The following is a 19367-nucleotide window of genomic DNA, read 5'->3' on the forward strand; positions in this document are numbered from 1 at the left end:
ACTGTGTCCCTTTGTGCTGTGTGGGTTAATCTGCTACAGCAAATGTAATTCTTAACCCTAAAAAATTATTGACATAAATAACAATCTGTGGGTTTTGTTTATCAATGTGTGGGTGTATGAGTGGAGGTGTATAATGGCTAGGAGCTGGTGTCATTAACGTACGCCCGGGGAAATAATTGACAACAAAATGATCCATGCGATAATTCATGTTTATTAAAACATCAAATTGATGCAGAACAACATCACTATTTGGCAAACATGTGACATATGCCACTAAACACTTTTATTTCAAGGTTTGCATACTATGTACTGATAACAGCTTTTTAGAGCACAACTTAAAAAAAATTGTTATTTACTGTAAATTGCAATTTCTTTCAGTTTCAAGTATCGCATTACTGACCGTTAATTAGTAGTTTAACAAATTCATGTAACAAAATGGTGTATTGCCATTGGTCCCAGTTAGTGGCATTATACTTTCTATATTATGGCATCACAAGTGTTTTCAGTGGAATCCTGGTCCAGTGCGAACAACTGAGGTTTGTAGTGGTGATCTGTGGTATTTGGGCTCTACCTCCTCTCTCCATGGTCCTCCTCCACCCACGCTACAATCTTCCCTTCCCAGCCAGGCACAACTGATCCGTCCTGGAATACCTGAACAGCCAACATCAAGCATTTACATATCGAAGAACCACTCGTATCTATAACTTACAAAGGTCTGTACAGGAAGTTTAAATTACTACTCAGTCCTCCTGCAGTGTTTTGAAGTATAGCACAGCCACGGCTATTATTAGCATAATTTTCTCCATGACTGCCATGTTATATTTGCTGGCTGAAGCTGATGGGAAAAGAAGTAGGGGCTATAATTTTACTCCCACGCCTACCTCCTCTTTCACTGTGCCAAACTCTGGGTCGAGGGCCTTGAAGTGGTATCTGAAACTGCCTTGTCTGTCCACAGCGGCCTTGAAGTCTCGCAGTGTCACCTCGCCCAGTCTGTAAGAGCACACCATCAGTCATGATCTATGCACACATACACCTACATAGACATTATGCTTTTCCAGAATAAACATTTAACCAGCACAGCTACTGAATCTAAATGAAGCTTAGTTAATGGCTGAATCAAATCATGTGTGGTCTGCATGCAGCTCTAACCAAAACAGCAATTTGCTTAAAATGAATTCATGCTACAGTGAGGGAACAAACAATAACACTGTTAAATAAAGTGTTTTTATTTTTACCTTTTTGGGATGTTAATCAGAAACGGAGTCAGCGAGCGATCGGTGAAGTAGAGCACTTTAGTGGAGACGGCCGTGTCCAGTCCTGGGCTGCTGAGTGAGTGTGCCATTTCTGGAGATAATCACAGAAAACAACAAATGCTGTTATTCACAACCAGAGTGTTAACTGGCTCTAGCCTCAGAGCCAATCACACCCTCTCCATACATAGCAGTGTAATAGTCCGGCAAAATTTGATTCAACAGCCAGAGTTGAGATGTTGCAGAGGATGACAAATCCTAAACAAACAACAAGGATTTTGTTTGTCTCACTTGAGCTCTGCGGCCAGGAGTCACGGTCTGTCGAGTTGGCTCTGCGTCCTGGTGATTTAAATTCCTCCTAGAGGAAGAACCAATTACTCATGGTAAACAGTTGCATGCACATTTGTTGTTGACTCACTCATCAGGTGACAGATGTGTTGCTGCTTTTTAGGGTTTACTGAGACTAAATGGTGTGTGTGTGTGTGCGTGTGCGTGAGAGTGCATACCCCTCTGTCCTGTCTGCGTTGGCTGTCCGAAGTGTGTAATCGGTCCATGAGACTGGCCACGCCCTGCTCCAAGGTGTCCAGAGTGTGATGTTGGGGGTCATGGCCAGAAAAGTTGTCCCTCAAACTGCGCAGTGCCTCCCTGACCAGCTGCAGCTCTTCCCCCTGTGACAAACAGCTTCTATAAATATAGTCCTGTTTTTCACATTAAAAGGCAAGAAGTATGGAAGACATATTCCAAAAAAAGAGAAAAATACACATAAAAAGTGAAGGTTTGATCAAATAAAAATACTCATGGAGGGGCCAAATTATGAGATAGTACAATTTGATTCACTAATTCAAAGTTAAGTTATATTAAGATTAATGTATGAGTTATTTCAATTTGGTGTCTCCCAATCATCAGTACATTATAAGTATATTAATGTATGTCGTAATTCTGACATTTTGACTTATTTTTACATAAATTTGTCTTACCATGAGTATTTTGTATTTGTTTCATGCATAAATATAACATCTTTTTTTCTATTCTGACCAGAAACAGATCTGAAAATAGACATAATAAATAGCAATTGATAGTATTCATTAAAGACTGAAATAAAAAGCGTACGTACTGGTGCACTGTGTTGGAATACTGCAGGAGATGTTGAAGCCACTGAGTTACTGTAACCACCGCTTTCACTCCTGAATGACTGCAAGATGGACAACAACACATTTAAATATGTAAATAAGGCAGATGATGCTGGTGTTTATTCTATAACTATGTTATTATCAACAAAAGCCATGTCTGTTTGAGTAAAGTTTGCTAAAAAACGATGATGCTTTGGGATATTGAGGAGTTTTTACTTAATTTTTTTTAATTGAGTCACCTCTTTATTTCCTTTATCTTATATTACTGGAATTGTTTTTACCTGTTTTATTCTGATCCAGTTAAAATATTTTGTTACGTAATTCAATTTTATATTTGACTTGTAATTTTAATTTGCTTATTTGTGTGCTGAACCTTGTTACCTTGGTTTGAAAATGTTCTATCAATAAATATTTTCATTATTAAATATACCATTTACTTCCAATAATACATTGTTGAAGCACTTATCAACGTATCATGATCCTTACCCGTCCAAGGCTGACTTCATGTGCTTTATGTTGAGCTTCATCAAGCTTTTGCTGCTGTTGCTGCAGCATTCTGTCCTTCCTGCCGAGCTGCTGCTATTGTGACAAGAAAGATGGATTAAATAAGTCTTTATATTCATGTATGTATCCAAAGAATGCCTGACGTATAAAAAATAAAAGACCATACCTCATATTCACTAAGTAATTTGTTCCGTTCACTCAACTTGCGTTTGAGCTCTCCCTGAAAACAGACATATCGGCTTATGATATATGGGTGTTTTATGGCTCTCTGCATCCACAGGTCAAGCAAGTGAAATATTTTATTGTGTCAAACAGAAATCATCACTTGTCTCACATTTTCCCCTTCCAGCTGATCTTTGGCCATGTTGCATCTCAGTAGTTCCTGCTTTAGCTGCAGCACAGCATCCTCCTGCACGGCCAGGCGCTGCTGTAAAGCATCCTAATGAGAAAGTGGGGGAGATCAAAGAAATGTCCAGAGAAGACCTGAATACAGATAAACTGCATCCACCTGTGTCTCATTGACAGCATTCACCCTCCTCTAAACTGGATTATGTTTATTCAAAAATCTATCTATAAATATATACACATATATACATAGTGTGTGAAAGAAACTGCAGAATCATCATTTTGGGACAGTGCAAGAGTGGAATGGATTGAATTATATCCTTTAATCCGTTTCAATCCCCACACAAGGGACGAAAGCCTTACCTTGATGGCCTGAAGGTGGCGTGCCTCCTGTTTGTTTCTCAGGAGTTCCCTCTAAGAGCCAGATAAATGAACAGAGGCATTAGAGGAGGGCATTCTTTGTTTATAAGGCAGCTCATCTATATTACAACCTAATTACATTTACCAACTGTACCTTGAGATCAAGGGCTTCCTCCATGCTTTGGTCCAGGCGACTGCGGATTAGAACCTTCAAAGGGACAGGGTATAAGCAGCATAATTATTGAACGGAAAAATGTCAGAACGTATGAGGAGACAGTGGGCCTTCATGACAGTGGAGCAGATCAGAGAGCTTCAATTGTGCTCTACAGTAGCCAATCTCGTGAGGAATGATGGCTGCAAACATTGTCACAACAGAAGGGCTGACACTGACACTTCACACAGAGTAGTGAGCAAGTGTTGGTTAACAGAGAGAGGGCACCGTACCAGCTGCTGTTCAGCGTTAGCCCGGTTATCTCCGAAGCTCACAGATCCATCCTGGTCCTCTTCGGGTAGGGAGCCATGGAGCAGCAACGTCTAAGAACAAAATACATAGACACACATCTATAGACAGAGAGTGAAGGCCTGTAAGCAGTCGTTATTAAATAAACATGGCAGATAAGCCTGATTTATTTCGGTATTTGTATTTATAAATACAGCCGTTTGAGATTTTTATACTTGGCTGCACAACAAGGTTCCCATTTCAGCTAATAAAGCCAGTAAATTAAATTTGTCTAAACTGTATCAAATTTAAATAATATTGAATAGCCTGCAGGTGTACACACAGACGTCAGCCTCCCACCAGCTTTAACCCACATAGACAGTACACAGTTACATGTACAAAAACTGCACTTTGAAAATTAGACTGAATAATCAAAAGTATAAAAGGGTTTTCTTGTCATCTCTTGTTATTTTCTTGCATTTGCTCAGAGATTGGTATCAATTACCTGACACCAAGTATCCCTGTTTACTTACTTTATTTCTGTTTTGTTTTTTTAACAAAATGTATGCCCATATAAATCCCTGAGCTCATGCAGAGGAGAAAAAAAAGTCTACAATGTCTAAAAGCTGCTGTATTTTGCTTTACTTCATCCATTTTAATTACTGAACAAATATGAGATACCAGTTGTGACTCAGGAACGAGTTAGCAACGAATATATAAAATCACACACGTGTTTAACTGATTTGGACCCAAGGAAGATAAATAGACGTACCTGGTCACCTTAGCATAAACACTACATTGGTTTTGGAAATGTATTTTAAATGACTTTAAAGAAGTGTGTAATGGGCAGGAGAGGTTATTTGAGTAAATTCCCCTCATACACCTATTTGTAAATATTGCACAGTGTCTTGATTTACCTGCACCTCCAACATGCCAAAATTATCATTATCACCTTTTTTTTTGATATACTGTATGATGAACATATTGACAATATATGTATATATAAAGGCACCATATACTTTTGTATAATTATTATTTCATATACACATATTATTAATGGTAATATTGATTTAACAGTGGAATCAAAGACAGTAGATTGTCAGTCTGACCAGCAGTTGAAGAGATTATAAATAGTGTCAAATTAAATGGACAAATAAAGGTCTTGTGAGTAAAGCTGGTGAACACCAAGTTATGTAACGTGTCTTTTCTCAGCTAAATCAGGTCAATCAGGTGTTGATTTTTTCTTCATTATTGAAATGTTTCTTTCTTTCGTATTTTATTTTTATTTTATCAAATTTGTTGAATCTATTTAAACCTCTGAAAAACAGAAGTCTGGATCCAGACTAAAACCTTAACTGTGTGCCATAATTCAGCTGTTACCTTCCTCAAGTATATCTGCAGTCTGTGTGCCTTCCGCCAATGTGCTCATATTAAAGGTGCAGTGTTTTGTTTCTTAAGTGTGTCATTATCAAGACTTACCTGTAGACGGAACACCATCCTCCTGGCATCCTGCATCTCCTTCTCCAGCTGCTCCTGGTGGGCATCCAGCTGCTCCTCCCATGACTTCTCTTCCTCCTGCACATTGTGCCCGAGGGAGGGACACAATCCACACAGAGACACATCCTCTGAAAGGAAGAGAGGTACAGGGGAGATGAAGCAAGGGAGCTTTTTTTTTTCTTTTTAGGTATTCATTGCATTGCATCTTGCTCTACAAGAGTTGATGTGCAGTCAACCAACCTGTGACTGATTTCTTCTCTGTCAGCTCAGATTTGTCATCCCCCTGGTCCTCAGAACGATCGTGGAGTGTTTCTTCTTTAGGGGTGTCACCGGACTGGGTGATAACATACTCCTCTTTGGGGGAGTGAGCAGGGCTGGCTGAGCTGAGGCTGAAACAGATGGTGGGCACAGGCCGGAATGAGTGTGTGTGTGTGTGTGTGTGTGTGTGTGTGTGTGTGTGTGTGTGTGTGTGTGTGTGTGTGTGTGTGTGTGTGTGTGTGTGTGTGTGTGTGTGTGTGTGTGTGTGTGTGTATGCTTGCTCCCCTGCCAAATGGCAATAAATAAACCTAGTAACATAACATGGAGATATACGCTTTAATAACTCCCCAAAGAGCATACAAAATCGGAAAAGGATTTTAAACCATATCTGTTTTTAAACACTCAATGCCTATAATAAGCAGTGTATCACATACAATCTACATATTATAAAATGTATGAAAACACACAACAGAACAGGATAGAGACCTGTTCAGAAGATACACAAGTAGAAGCACAGCGCATGCAACTCTGTCATTTCTCCCACCGGAAATTCTTCACATAGTTTGCACCCCCTTTGGCAATAATTTCAAAACATAATGCTCCTATGATTTCTGAGTGACTGGGTTTCTTGTGTTTTTTAAGAGCATCTCAAGCCGCCTGAGGTACAGGGCGGCTGTCATCTTCACTCTGCAGTGTTTGTAGAAATTAAATACAGCTACTTTGACCTGTGACCTTTGGCATTATGCATGGCTCTTTAACATGGGATTCCTTCTTTTCCCCCTCTGTGTCTGCATGGGAAAACAACAACAACAAGCCTGCCTCTGCAGAAACAGATCTAAACTCCATGCATGAGAAGGGATAGAAAAGCATCACAATTCATCACTCCTGCTCCTGAGGCCAAACAAAACAAGTTGGAAAGAATAACTGTGGACTTAACTGTGGGATAAAACTGTGTTTAGAAACCAAAGACTGTCCTGAGGGATCGCATTTGCTAGGTTACAAATCTTCTTCTCATACATTTGCAGTGAGATTTAGATTGTAGCGGATGAGATTTTCAGCTTATCTAATAGCATTAGCACCAGCTAATATCACAACTGACAATGAACCGTAACACTTGTATTTTCCCTTACCCTTTAGAGCTCACGCTGCCTCTTTATGGAATAATAGTTCACATCTTCATGTGACTACTTACCATAATGTGCACATAAGTCCTGTCTCCCAGCCACCCAAAAATATGCAAACAAGACTAAGAGTCTACAGCCATGCTAGCAGCTTTGTGAGGCACAACTTTGTGCCAAATGTTTTAAATGACAATGCTAACATGCTGATGACTAACAGATATAATGTAAACCATCCTAGTTTAGCCTGTTAACATGCTAATAACTAAACACAAAGTACAGTTGAGACTGATGGTAATGTTTTGCAGGTATTTGGTCAAAAATCAAAGTAGTGGACCAAAAAAAGACCTCTTGAAAAGAAAACACCAACGTTTTTCAATTCACGCTGCGTGGAAAATGAATGTCTCAAACAAATTTCATGACAATATATCCAATAAGTGTTAAGACATTTCACGAAAAAACAATAATGTGAACCTTGTGTTTGAGCTACAAAGCTATTATGAATCATCATCTGGGGACCATGGATATGTTTGCAACATTTCATGGCAATTTATTCATTGGTTGTTGAGATTTTAAATCTACATTAAGTGGTGATCGAACTGATAGCCTGACATTGCTATCCTGTTGCTAGCATGGCAAAATTAGTAAGTATAAAGATAGAATTCAAGCTTGAATTTAGGAGAGTTTAGTCACATGAAACAAACACCACACTGAGAACCGTCTGATAGTTTGGTTCCTCCAGCTTCTCAGAAAGAGCAATTGCACCAGATCACATAAAAACATGAACTGAGTGTCTTATCAGATGCTGCTGTGATTATCTCTAAGTGTTGCAGGAAAGGGGATCAAGGCAGCTGCCTTCAACTAATCTTGTCAATGCAGACAATGACATTACCAAGATACCCTCTATCATTGTCTCAGCGTGCAGCAGTTCAATAAACAAACAAATTCATTTTAGATGCTCCCTGCTGTCTGTTGCACCAAAAGAACATACAGATTAGGAACATATGGGTTAAACCAAAGATTAAGCACCGGGATTTGCAAGAGATGATCTTCAGTGCAACAGATTAACATCATTTGATCAGCAGTGGTGGAAAATGACTAAATACATTCACTAAAGTAAAGCGTTTAATTGCAGGTTTCAGGTACTTTACTTGTTTCTATTTCATGCTGCATTATATTTCTGCTTCTCTGCTCTTCAGAGGTATATATTGTACTTTTTGCTCAACCACATTTATCTAACAGCTGTAGTTACTGGTTACACATCAGATTAAAATTTAACATAAAAAACACAAAGCATCTTACTTTTTAGTAAGATGCTTTGTGTTAAAGATTAAACTCGTGTTTACGGTAACTCCTTATATGTAAAAAGCATTGTCTGCTCAGGGCCTCTTGTCATGTTTCAGATGTCTTTGAATTGTTACCAGTTCTGTCAAAGAGAGATTTATCCTCCAAACTTCTCAGATGGTTTCATTTCAATGATTTTCTGAGTATCAAGAAGGTTGATTGGAGTTCATATCCTCTTATCTCTCTGGATTACTGTCTCTCCTGTACCACATCGATTTTTTTTATTATTACTACTTAACTCCTTACAACTGACTGGAATGTGTATCAATATAACTTATGGTATGATGTGACCCTGTATAAAAATTGACTCAGAGGGGCATAATGGGACATTTAGTGCAATATCATGGACATGATCATAAACAGCTAACCATGTACTCTTGCAATACTTATACTTCTGATCTGATATTGTACATACATATATCTATATGCAATGCCACCTAGACTGATTCCTACCAGGGTTGGTTACATATTAAAGCATCAGTACCAACAAACTTGTAATGTTACATAAACTAATATATCATTGACAGGGGACAAATACTTGCAATATATAAAGTACATTTTGCTAATACTTCTGTATTGTGTACTTCTACAGCATGAACATTCTATACATTTAACAGTTAGAGGTAAATTTAAAGGATTACTTCATGACAGTAGCTGATAGTTTGCTTAAATGCTGTACCAAATCTAGACAAAGATAATGGCTTTTTAAAATATGTTCACAGTCTAAAAGCGAGGCCCATTTAAGTGTAGAAGAAATCATCTTGTTTTTGTTATAATATAAATTTGAAATGTATGATCTTCATCCGAATCATGGAATAGAAGAGCTGGTAATGTAAGTTAGACAGTGGTTGCTAGGCAATAGCAGCTCAGCTCACACAGACAGGGACACACCCACACCTACTGCACTGTAAACACTGTGAACAATAACCTGCACAGTGAGGGTATCAAAGTCATATTCTTATAGTGTAATGCATTACTAACATTAGACTGAGGCCAACATGTCGATCTAGATAAGATGATACATATTCTCCTGTATTTATATCTCTGCTACTGCTGCACTCGGTAGACAAATATAGCAGCCTGGATTTACATAATGTTATTACATTCATTTAAAAAACAGCCACACAAAAACTCACCATTTCATCTGTTTGGCTCCCATGCTGGTGTTTACAAGCTTAACCCCCCCATACAGTCGTAGCACAGCATCTGGGTGATGCTCTGCTTCTCAGTCAGGACCATAGCCCAAACAATGCCAGAGATAGCAGGGAGGGGAGCAGCACTGGAAGCAGCAACTGGAGGCGTCTCCACGTCGCACACTGTGTTCAATCAGAAATAACAGCACGTTTAAATCCTCTCCTGCAGCATATTCCTAAAACATAAAGCTCCAAATCCTAATCAAAAGCCTTCAACCGTTCCCCTAAATCATACCAAGACTCAGTCCTAGCTTGCAGAGAGTGACAGAGAGAGATGGAGGGGGAGAGAATTGGTGCTCAGCAACACCAGTGACCAGAGTCTGCCTGGTTTCTCATTGCACTCGCCTTGTGCTTGAGCTCACCAGCTCCCATTCACGAACACAATGTTTTTTGTTCCCTGCGAACGAGAACTGATGCAGCTCTTGTGCATCTTTTTACCCTTTTTTCTCTGCCGGTCTTTTTGCATTTATTCCCTCTGCCCTCCCTCCCTCCTTCCCCTCTTTCTCTTCTGCTCGGACGCACTGGCTTTGTTGCAGTCCTTCCTTTTCTCAGTGAGCAGGGATGTCAGACATGGCTCTGTCTGGGTGTGTTTACCCTCCCCCCTCTTCCTCATTCCTCCTCCCTTCTTTCCCCACTGCTCTCTCCTTTCACAAGGAGGAGGGGAAGGGAGATGTTCTCCTTGTCTCCCCTTTACCTTTGCTTTTTTACGTACTGTATGTGTATGTGTATTGACAGAAAAACTTGAAAATCTAGTATTTTGTTAGTACTTTGTTTTCTTTTTTACAAAATCTCAGCAACAAACCACGCAAGCCAAAACATGAGAGAAGATAATTATACATTTACACAGGAAGTGTAAAGTTACTTGGAAAAAAGCAAACAGAAATGGTATTTATAGAATGCACACACCAGCCTATAATCACGGCTCTTTCTATTTAAGTCATTATTTTGTATTGTGTGAAGTGAACAGCATCTTTACTGCATTGTGACAGAAAGTTATACAATGAATGCCCTGAAACATTAGTGCCATCAGATTAAACCAAAATGTAAAAAGTGTCATTTGAGCAGCAGGCAATAAAAAACAAAAGGTTTTCTACGCCATGCTCTGTTTGTGTTTAGTACTCTTTTGAAAGGCGTTTTGGCTAAGCACGCTGTCATTAAGCTGTTAGAAATGTCATCAGTAAGACTGTGAAATAGGTCTCTAAGTGGCAGCTTGCAGTTCTGCCCAGAAGAGAATGACACCGTCTTAAATTCTGTATGAGCAACATCAACACATGCTAAATGAGCTATACTTTACAGTGGAGCGATATTACAGAGCCATGGAAATGTATGTAGACCATCAGACTAATGCAGTATTAGATTTAAACTGGATGAAGATCAAAAGCAGAAGCAAGAATTCTCAGATGAATTATTAATACTCCTTATATTAGGGTCACTAGTTTTAATCAATAGATAAAAGGACACAGATAGTTTAAAAGCTAAGAAGAAGAATTAATAGTCTATCTATGCGTTATATTCCTACTCTATTTTGTCTGTGCACTTAGTGAAATAGGACTGCCAAAATAATGTAAATACAAATACTTTTAATGGAATAACAGGGAAAATAATATGTTGGTGTTTGAGTGGCTCAGATATAACATCTAAATGCAGTATTTATTATCTATAATACAATTAAATACTATAATACATTATTATCAACCTAAACTATTATAGGATTTGATTAACTGTTAGTTCCAAATCCTGCCGATGTTTTTATGATATCACAACAATAATCAGTGCTTTTAGGCTATATAAGTGTCCCTTATATTAACAATACTCTTCACAGTAGGATCACCCTAACTTTACAGGTTATACTGCCTCTTCTGCGTCTCAGATGTTTCTACTAAGCTTTTTTCCTGTGCGGGCAAAACAAAAGTGTTCGAAAAGGCATGTGAATAAAAAAGGGATATGCACATCCACATATTTTATTGAGGGAGGATTAAAAAGCTTAATTCAAAGAAGCTCTATCCAACACTCAAGAAAAACAACTCAGTTTATGTTTCCAAAGAATAAGTGGCTGCACAAATATTGTGCAGATGGAGCTGCTAGTAAAGTGTTACTGTAATATCAGTTTAGCAAATTCAGTCTTGAAAAACCTTTCCCGAAACAGTCTCCACATTCCAACTGTTTCTTTTTGCACTCATTTATATTCTTTGAATACACAAGGACAAGGGCAAACTCAGGTACAGGACAGGCAGATGAAGACGATTTTGCAGACCAATATGTGACTGAGGGAATAGAGGGAAGCAATCCTTTTTTGAACAGACAATATTCTATTCAGGCATGGATGATATACGAGGAGTGACTTTGCTGTTCAAAGTGTGGCGGGAAAGTCATTCTACCATCCAGGGAGTGAGAAGAAAGCCGGTTTACCACAGGAACGGCATGCATTCGGTCAATTTGTAAATCAAATGAGATGCTAAAATAGAAAAGATTGTTTGCATGGTCACCATGGATTCTGATTGGAAATTGTGCCATCCATGAAACAAATTTACCCATCTTTTTATTTCAGTGACCTTCAAACAGATGTGCATGAAGCAGCACAGACTGATAAGATTTTGTCCCTGAGAATCCAATCCATTTTTGATGTCAAATACAATTTAGAAAATAAGTGTGTGGCTGTTTAGGTTTATTGTTGGGAGATAACACTGGAGAGAGTGGAAAATGATTGAAATCCAGTTACTGTCATTATGAATCAGCCGTTGTCCAAAAATGTTTGTGCATTAAATAGTTGCCAAGTGAAAGTAACTATTTTGCTCTGAAATGATTGGATCAAGCACTGAGAGGTCATACCTCTGCCAAGGTTGCACAGCCTCTTACGTTTGTTATCTTAATAACAGAAAATGTTTGGAAAAGTTGAACCTTCATGGGAATAAGACTTTTTAATTAGGTATATATGTAAATGAAAAAAAAAAAAATCACGTATACCATATATTCAGAAATCCTGGATCCACTTGGATTCAGGTCCAAATACTTCCACCAAATTCCCTTGATATCTGGTAACAATATTTAATATATATATGGCTAGTTAATTGCTCACAAAAATGTGATTCAAAATAAATTTAACGGTAATAAATGGCAGTGGTGGAAGAAGTGTTGAGCAGCAATAACAATATAAAACAAATTCTCTGCAAATTGAGCCTACTTGAAATTGAAATGAAAACTATGAACTATGCAGTAAAAATGGCCGCTCTCTGTGTTCTACCCCTGTGAAAAGCTGTAACATTAAAATGCTGCTTAGATGTTGCAAAAGTACACCATTGCCTTTGAAATGAAGTGGTGTCAAGTCACGAAAAATAGAAATACCATGAACGTCAAAATACCTCAAAACTGTGCTTATGTACAAATCTTGGTATGAAGTTGATTACTTTCAATCACTGGCTGTGGCGTAGTGGAGAGCAAGGTAGTTCTCCAATCAGAGGGTCGGTGGTTCGATACCCGGCTTCGGCAGTCGATGTGTCCTTGGGCAAGACACTTAACCCCAAGTTGCTCCTTGAAGGCTTGCCATCGGTGTGGACTGGATGTTGCATGAATGTTAGTTAGAGTCTGATGGTGGCACCTTGCATGGTAGCCTGTCATCAGTGTGTGAATGGGTGAATGATATGTAATATACTACTGATTGTAAGTCGCTTTGGATAAAAGCGTCTGCTAAATGACTGTAATGTAATGTAATGATAAATGGACTGTTATCACGCTTGTTGTTACAGTTTCTGCTTGAAATCTGGTTCGATTTCAACAAAACGTGATCGTTTAGTGAAGTTTGAACCAATTATCTATTTTGAGAGAAAAATACTTTAAAAAAAGACACTTCTTTCCAAAAATAGGGGACGTTTTGAAGTTGATCAGTTGTCTATGATTTGTGTCAAAAATTGTCCACAGTGACTGGTGTCAGAATTTGAACCATCAAAAATAAGCATCAAATGTCTTGGGTAAAAAATTATACACGGCTGAGAAGAAACAAACAAAATCCAACAAGGTTCTAGCTTTTCAGTTAACAATCACACTTGTTTCTGTCAGTTTGATATTTTGGCTCAAGCAGCTCTGCCCCATGAAATGCTATTGCTTTCTTGTGCAGATAAGCAGCAGTTTCAAAGTGTAATCGGCCTATAAAGCATTCTGTATCGTGCCTCAATTTGTTTTAAATATTGGCTTGCATAACTGCCTTGGTTTGTAACAAAGTGATCCATTTTCTTATAGGTATGTGCATATATTACCTGAACTGTTGATTACCATGTGGATGGCTGATCTTGCAGCTTGGGCCTATTGTATGTAGCCTCCTGTGCGCTCCTCTGAGGACTTTACATTAGTGGAGCTGGGTTTCATAGGATGGGGCTACTTTTAGATGTAGCTTGAGACCATCAGCTCTTTCCCCTTTCATATTAGTAGGAGACCATCAGCTCTTTCCCCAGCATTTGTTGAATGTCCCCTAACTGGAACGGTTCACAGCTAGTACCTCGATGATTGACGGAATATTGGACCAATCACATTTCAGTGCTGCCAACTGTCAGTGACGTAGAGTGCGCGACAACGTTACGTACGCCAGTAAAGCGGAAGTACCGGTAGAGGCTGTAAACTTCTTCATAAATCCATGCTGTAAACAAGAGTGTTGTGTTCTCCATGAATGCTATCCGTTTTTGAAAGGTACAGTTTGTAAATATTTGCGAAATGACGGCGAAAGTGTGATAATAGTAGTTAACTCAGATTTTGAACAGGTTTATTCTTGTTGAATGATATTACTGTACCTGAATAACCAGCCGTGTTAGCTATCGAGCTATGCTAACAGGTGACTTTCATGCAGCTCACGTAGTCCTTTTTGTTGTTGTACAGCTTTCATACATTAAGAAGATCTTCTGTTTACACTAATCGCTTTTATCTTTAGGTTAATTGACCAGTGATCGGTTCAGTCTGTCGATGACTTACGTTCGCCCTCGTGTCCGGTGTGATCATGTCAAAGCAACCGCTGGGGAAGACGTTGTTGAGGAATGTAATCCGCCACACCGACGCGCACAATAAGGTGTGTGTGTGTGTGTTCATGTGTGTGTGTGTGTGTGTGTGTGTTCGACAGTATTGTAATGCGTTATACTGATGCTTGTTGTATTTTGATATGTATATCTAAGTACTGGCAAGGGAGTGTGGACTATATTTTATATAGAGTTTATGGACTGGATTGAGAATACAGGAATGACTTACCTTCCCATGTATAACCTTGTTTTACAAAGAGAACAACAGTTCACACAGTTTGAAGCAGTTTCATTCTGATCAACACTTAAAATCAGACTTTTTGAACTGAATTATTTTTATTCATGTCTATAATTATTTTCTCAATGGATCAATTGTTTTATGAAATGTCACAAAAATAGCACATCACAATCTCTTCAAGCCCAAATTGACATCCTCGGGTTACTTGTTGTATTAGACAAAGACATGCAGCACATTGTCCCATTTGAGAGGCTAGAACTAGGTAACGTTTGGCAATAATGTAAAAAAAAAACGAAGAAAAAAAAAAACACCCACAATATCAACAATAATTGAATAAGCAGATGTTTGGGGTTTTCTGTCCAGAAGTGAGCTCCTATCCTAGAGTGATGTTGTGTTTTTGACCTGAAGCTTTTTCTTATACACTGATCCAGTTGCAGGCCCTGGTTACAAATCATTGAGCTAAGATATGAATGTAGGTTACTGATCTTTGGCGGCCTTTGCAGGTTCACAAACTGAATGTTTCACAAACCACAAGTTTTAGGCATATATAACCTCTGTAAGTATTTTAATATTGTATAGTTGAATGCCTGTTGGGGATCCAAAAACAGCATTCACAATGTGAATGTGAGAAGGTTAGTATGCGTGTATGGGCAGTCTGTAATGTACTTACTCTTGTTGACCCACTGCAGATCCAGGAGGAGATGGAGATGTGGAAAATGCGAAACTGGGAGGTCAACACATCCCACAACAAACATTTGCCGGATACAAAGAGTGAAAGGTAAGAACAGCAAATGTCCCTATTTAATTTGAGCCACCTCAACCCAAGTGACACCAAATTTCATCTCATTAGGAAGTGTGTTTCATAATGTAGCTCTCAGTTTAGAGAGCTGTTACTGTATGTTGCCTTTTGATGTATTGATTGTGGTTGTTTTCCAGGGGGCAAATGCACTGTGATCGAGTGTCAGATCAGCCTAGAGACCTGAGTCGAAGCAGAGAGCGAGTCTCGGAACATGATGACAGAGAGGCCCGGTACTGGAGTCGCAAACTGTATGAATTTAAGGCCAGTGATCCTGACAGGTACATGAAGAAGCCGTAATCTATGCCTGTTTTAGTTTTTTACACTTCTTGAGAATTTACTTGGCGAAAATCTCTGAATGGCTAATTTTTGTAAACTGAAACAAAGGAAAGGAAGAAAGTTAATTTGTTTCTTTTTTTGGTGTTCTAGGCGTTAATTTTTCCACACTATAGTGTAAATATAAGAGAGTTGGACAAGGTTGACAAATCTTCATATTATGTGTTCACGTCACAGGTGGGGACATAGTGGCTTCAAGGAGCTTTATCCTGAGGAGTTGGAAAGCGACAGGTAAATAAAAATGCAACACTGCATCACATAAACAAGAGATTTAGCTCTGTTCTTCCATAGAGTTGGGGCTCAAAAAAATAAATAATTGTCATTGACTCACATCATCTGATGACAGTCGTTTAATGTAACCAAACCCAAATTTAATGGATACAGTGTAATGTTATCAACAGCGTTTTAGTCCTCACACAACCAACTCTGTAATCAAACAAATTTTGATGATATGAACACTCGCAGGTCATTATCATGAATGATCTTTAGCACCACTACCATCCATACATTAGATTCTCCCTGTTGGGTGCTTTTTTTTTTTTTTTTTTTTTTTTACCATGCTGTCTATTAAAACATTCATGTCCCCAAGCCAAAGCTGAGATAACCCTGATGATGTCATGTAAGGTAAACTTTTTCATACTTGGAAAAATCTCCTACAGAAGAGATCATACAACAGTTTTCACTAGCCGAATTGTGACACATAACCAGATCTTGATGTGTAAAATCGGTGGATTGCCCCTAAAAAGTCTTATGGCATACCTACTATACCTGTCCTAAATTTATTTTGTTTAATTTATCTTTTCTTTAGTGAAAAAAGCAGTGCCACAAGAAAGGTTCGACGCCACAAAAATAAAAAGTCCAAGTCTGACACGGAAGCAAGCTTATCAAAACGATCAAAAAAGTCCTCCCGAAAGAAGAAAAAGAAGAAGAAGAAGAAAGATGAAGAAGAAAAGCGTAGGAAAGAGGAATGCTCAAGCAGCGACAGCAGCAGTGATGACAGTAGTGCCACCAAAGACAAGCAGCAGATGAAAAAGACAAAAAGTCGACATAAAAACAAAAAAGCTGAAAAAAACAGAGGGAGAGACGAGGACAGCAGCTCGGGCGACATTAATGGCTCAGAAGAAAGGGAGAGAAGGACTCTCAGGCGCAAAAAGCGAAAGCAAGACTCCCATAAAGACTCAGACTCGGGGCCAAACTCAAAAAAGAAGAGCAGAAAAGACTGGAAAGCAGCAGGTGAGAGCTTGGGTGATACTTCTTGAGACTGAGTCTGAAAGACATGGACAGACACGTGGCTCAGGTAACGATCAGGAAAACTACTGCAGATTCCTTTGTTCGCCTTTACTTCACAGAGGGCTTTTCTCTGCAGGGTTGTTCTGTATTGTACTTTGTTAGACATCAACAAACCGGTGCTGCCAGCCTTCTCTGTGGGCGCTCTGTGTAGTGATGCCTCATCCAGCTCTGCAGTGGCTTGAAGCACGCTGTACGGCAGTGCAGGCAGCATGAAGAGGGAAGGTGGGGTATCCACCACCTGCCTCATTAACAATTCTGTCGGCTGCAGGCTCATTGATTTATCATTGACTCTCGCGTCAGACTGTCTGCCTCATGAGGGGACCTTCTGTCCTTAATTGACCACAGTTTTTTACTGCACATTTTAATTAGGTAACAGGACAAATTATGACACTTTCCTAACCATTTATGGAAGAATGTGTATTTGTTTTTATTATTATTTTTAATAAATTGTATTATTTGCATGCAGGACATTGTCATCTATTTTTGCTGTTTTTAATAAAATGCTGGAATATCTTTTTTTTTTTTTTTTTTTTTAGATACATTTTATGTGATTTTCTGTAGTTTTCTTATTGTCAACAAATTGGACTTAAAGACCAAAACCAAATATGAATTCATCCACGTAATGCAACGTATTTTCTGAGTAGTCAGTACTTCATCTGCTTAGGTTGTGTACAAAAATTTTGCAGAGGAAAGAGGGTCAAAAAAGGGAAGGGTATTTCCTTTGCCTGAAGGTAGTCTGACCTTTTTGGAAGAGCAGAGGGGCTTTTGTTTCTCAACACAAATTTATCCTGCCTTTGCAATATAGTTACCATCAAAAAGACAATTTTCATAAAGGTGCCATTTACCACATGCAGAGGAGAGCAGTTCTGCCTCTGTATAATGATTGTGTTAATGTGCACATTGGTGGCACACATTAGTCCATTAAGGTTTTAATTGGGGTATAAGATTCAAATGTTACACTTATTAGTTTTGACATGTTGTGAGGAGGGTGTTGCATTTTTACTTAAGATCAAAATAAACATTATCAACCCCAGGGAGGGATTCATTTTTTTTCATAATAATCTTAATTTTCATACAGTTTTAACAGGCATTGTGATTTGAGTTTAAGTTTGTTTGAGGGATATGCCACTTTAATTTGATTCCTAAACATAATTTATTATTAATATTATAACACCCATTATTCCACCCATCTGTCAAGAATACAGAAATGTAATAAATTGGAAGTTTAAATCCAGATAATTTACTTAATAAGTCATATATTAATACTTGAAAATAACATCCGGCATAAGAAAAATAAATGTTTTCTCCTTAAGGTCTTGGGATTTCTTTTGATATGTCAGGCTGTTTGTAAAGAAATACACAGAGGACGGCTTCCTCTCCAGACGATCAAAGACTGCAGTCCTGTACCAGTTTGAGCGTTTAGTCTTTTTATGATGCAGGAGATATACCTTAATAAACTGCCATTCACAAACAAAATGAATTCATTTAGATATTTTCACTGTAATTTGATGGGCAGTAAGGCCTTATTGCTTAGGTAAGGTGTTGTGAATTTAATGCCTGAGGAAAATATTAAATAACTACAAAAAAAAAAGCCCTTATACAAAAATGTAACAACAATCTCATAAACAACACTATTTAAACCGTATTAACGTCACGTTCTATGCCGCTGGTCAGTTCCTTCTTACCACAGAACTTGTCACACTAAATCTGTAATAAACATAAAAAATAAATTATAACCAACCCTGTTAACAAGTGTTGGCCTGTGCCTTATGGGTATTCTTAGATAATCTGATGCTAAAGGAAGTGTTGCTAAAAAGTGTGTGCGAACTGGAGAAGCCTGAAGCACTTTGCTGAGTCTGTGTCAATAGGCTAAGTGTTCTCTCTAAGCAGCAGAGTGTGGGATGTGTTGAGCTTGGCTGCAGCTGCCCAAATCTTGGAAATGGAAAAAAGCTAAACGAAATTCAGGTGGTCAAACCAGTGTTGACGGAGGTTTTTAAAACACATTGTAAGGTTAATAAGCATTTGGCAAGAGTGCAAAATCCCAAATTGAGTGTGTTTTATGGCTGCATGTATCTACTTAAGGCAACCTATTCATAACATAATTCCCTAAAAAAAACCTACCAATAAAAAGCATTTATGTTCTTGCTGAGTTACAAATAATGATAAACACCTGTATATGGAAATGTAATGAAACTTTCACAAAGCCATTCCTCAATACAGGGTTCATTATTAAGTTTATGATGTCTGTTACTGCAAGTCTTCACAAATAATT

General features: G+C 38.4%; 2 protein-coding genes across 6 annotated transcripts; one reads left to right on the forward strand and one right to left on the reverse strand.

Annotated features, from left to right (window-relative positions):
• Window positions 1-196: 196 nt before the first annotated feature.
• On the reverse strand, window positions 197-9968 carry dixdc1a (DIX domain containing 1a). 4 transcript variants are annotated; one of them, XM_054602055.1, is made up of 16 exons: window positions 9674-9968; window positions 9382-9561; window positions 5766-5914; window positions 5508-5653; window positions 4034-4123; window positions 3744-3797; window positions 3593-3643; window positions 3219-3323; window positions 3051-3104; window positions 2867-2959; window positions 2365-2442; window positions 1757-1918; window positions 1542-1608; window positions 1236-1344; window positions 882-990; window positions 203-651 (listed from the first exon to the last, which is right to left on the reverse strand). In XM_054602055.1, the coding sequence occupies exons 2-16, from the start codon at window positions 9402-9404 to the stop codon at window positions 568-570; spliced, it is 1374 nt and encodes a 457-aa protein (XP_054458030.1). In that variant the 5' UTR covers window positions 9405-9561; window positions 9674-9968; the 3' UTR covers window positions 203-567. The 4 variants fall into 4 exon arrangements, with proteins under 4 accessions (XP_054458029.1, XP_054458030.1, XP_054458031.1 ...); XM_054602054.1 differs by having other exon boundaries at window positions 197-651; window positions 9382-9968; XM_054602056.1 differs by having other exon boundaries at window positions 2867-2956; window positions 9382-9968.
• A 4060-nt stretch (window positions 9969-14028) lies between these two features.
• On the forward strand, window positions 14029-17602 carry nkapd1 (NKAP domain containing 1). Of its 2 annotated transcripts, none has more exons than XM_054601703.1 (6): window positions 14029-14115; window positions 14354-14488; window positions 15363-15451; window positions 15610-15750; window positions 15983-16036; window positions 16614-17602. In XM_054601703.1, the coding sequence occupies exons 2-6, from the start codon at window positions 14420-14422 to the stop codon at window positions 17062-17064; spliced, it is 804 nt and encodes a 267-aa protein (XP_054457678.1). In that variant the 5' UTR covers window positions 14029-14115; window positions 14354-14419; the 3' UTR covers window positions 17065-17602. The 2 variants fall into 2 exon arrangements, with proteins under 2 accessions (XP_054457678.1, XP_054457685.1); XM_054601710.1 differs by lacking the exon at window positions 14029-14115 and adding an exon at window positions 14124-14257.
• The last annotated feature ends 1765 nt before the right edge of the window (window positions 17603-19367 follow it).

Source organism: Anoplopoma fimbria, chromosome 1 (assembly GCF_027596085.1).
Source record: "Anoplopoma fimbria isolate UVic2021 breed Golden Eagle Sablefish chromosome 1, Afim_UVic_2022, whole genome shotgun sequence".
NCBI classification, from domain to species: domain Eukaryota; kingdom Metazoa; phylum Chordata; class Actinopteri; order Perciformes; family Anoplopomatidae; genus Anoplopoma; species Anoplopoma fimbria.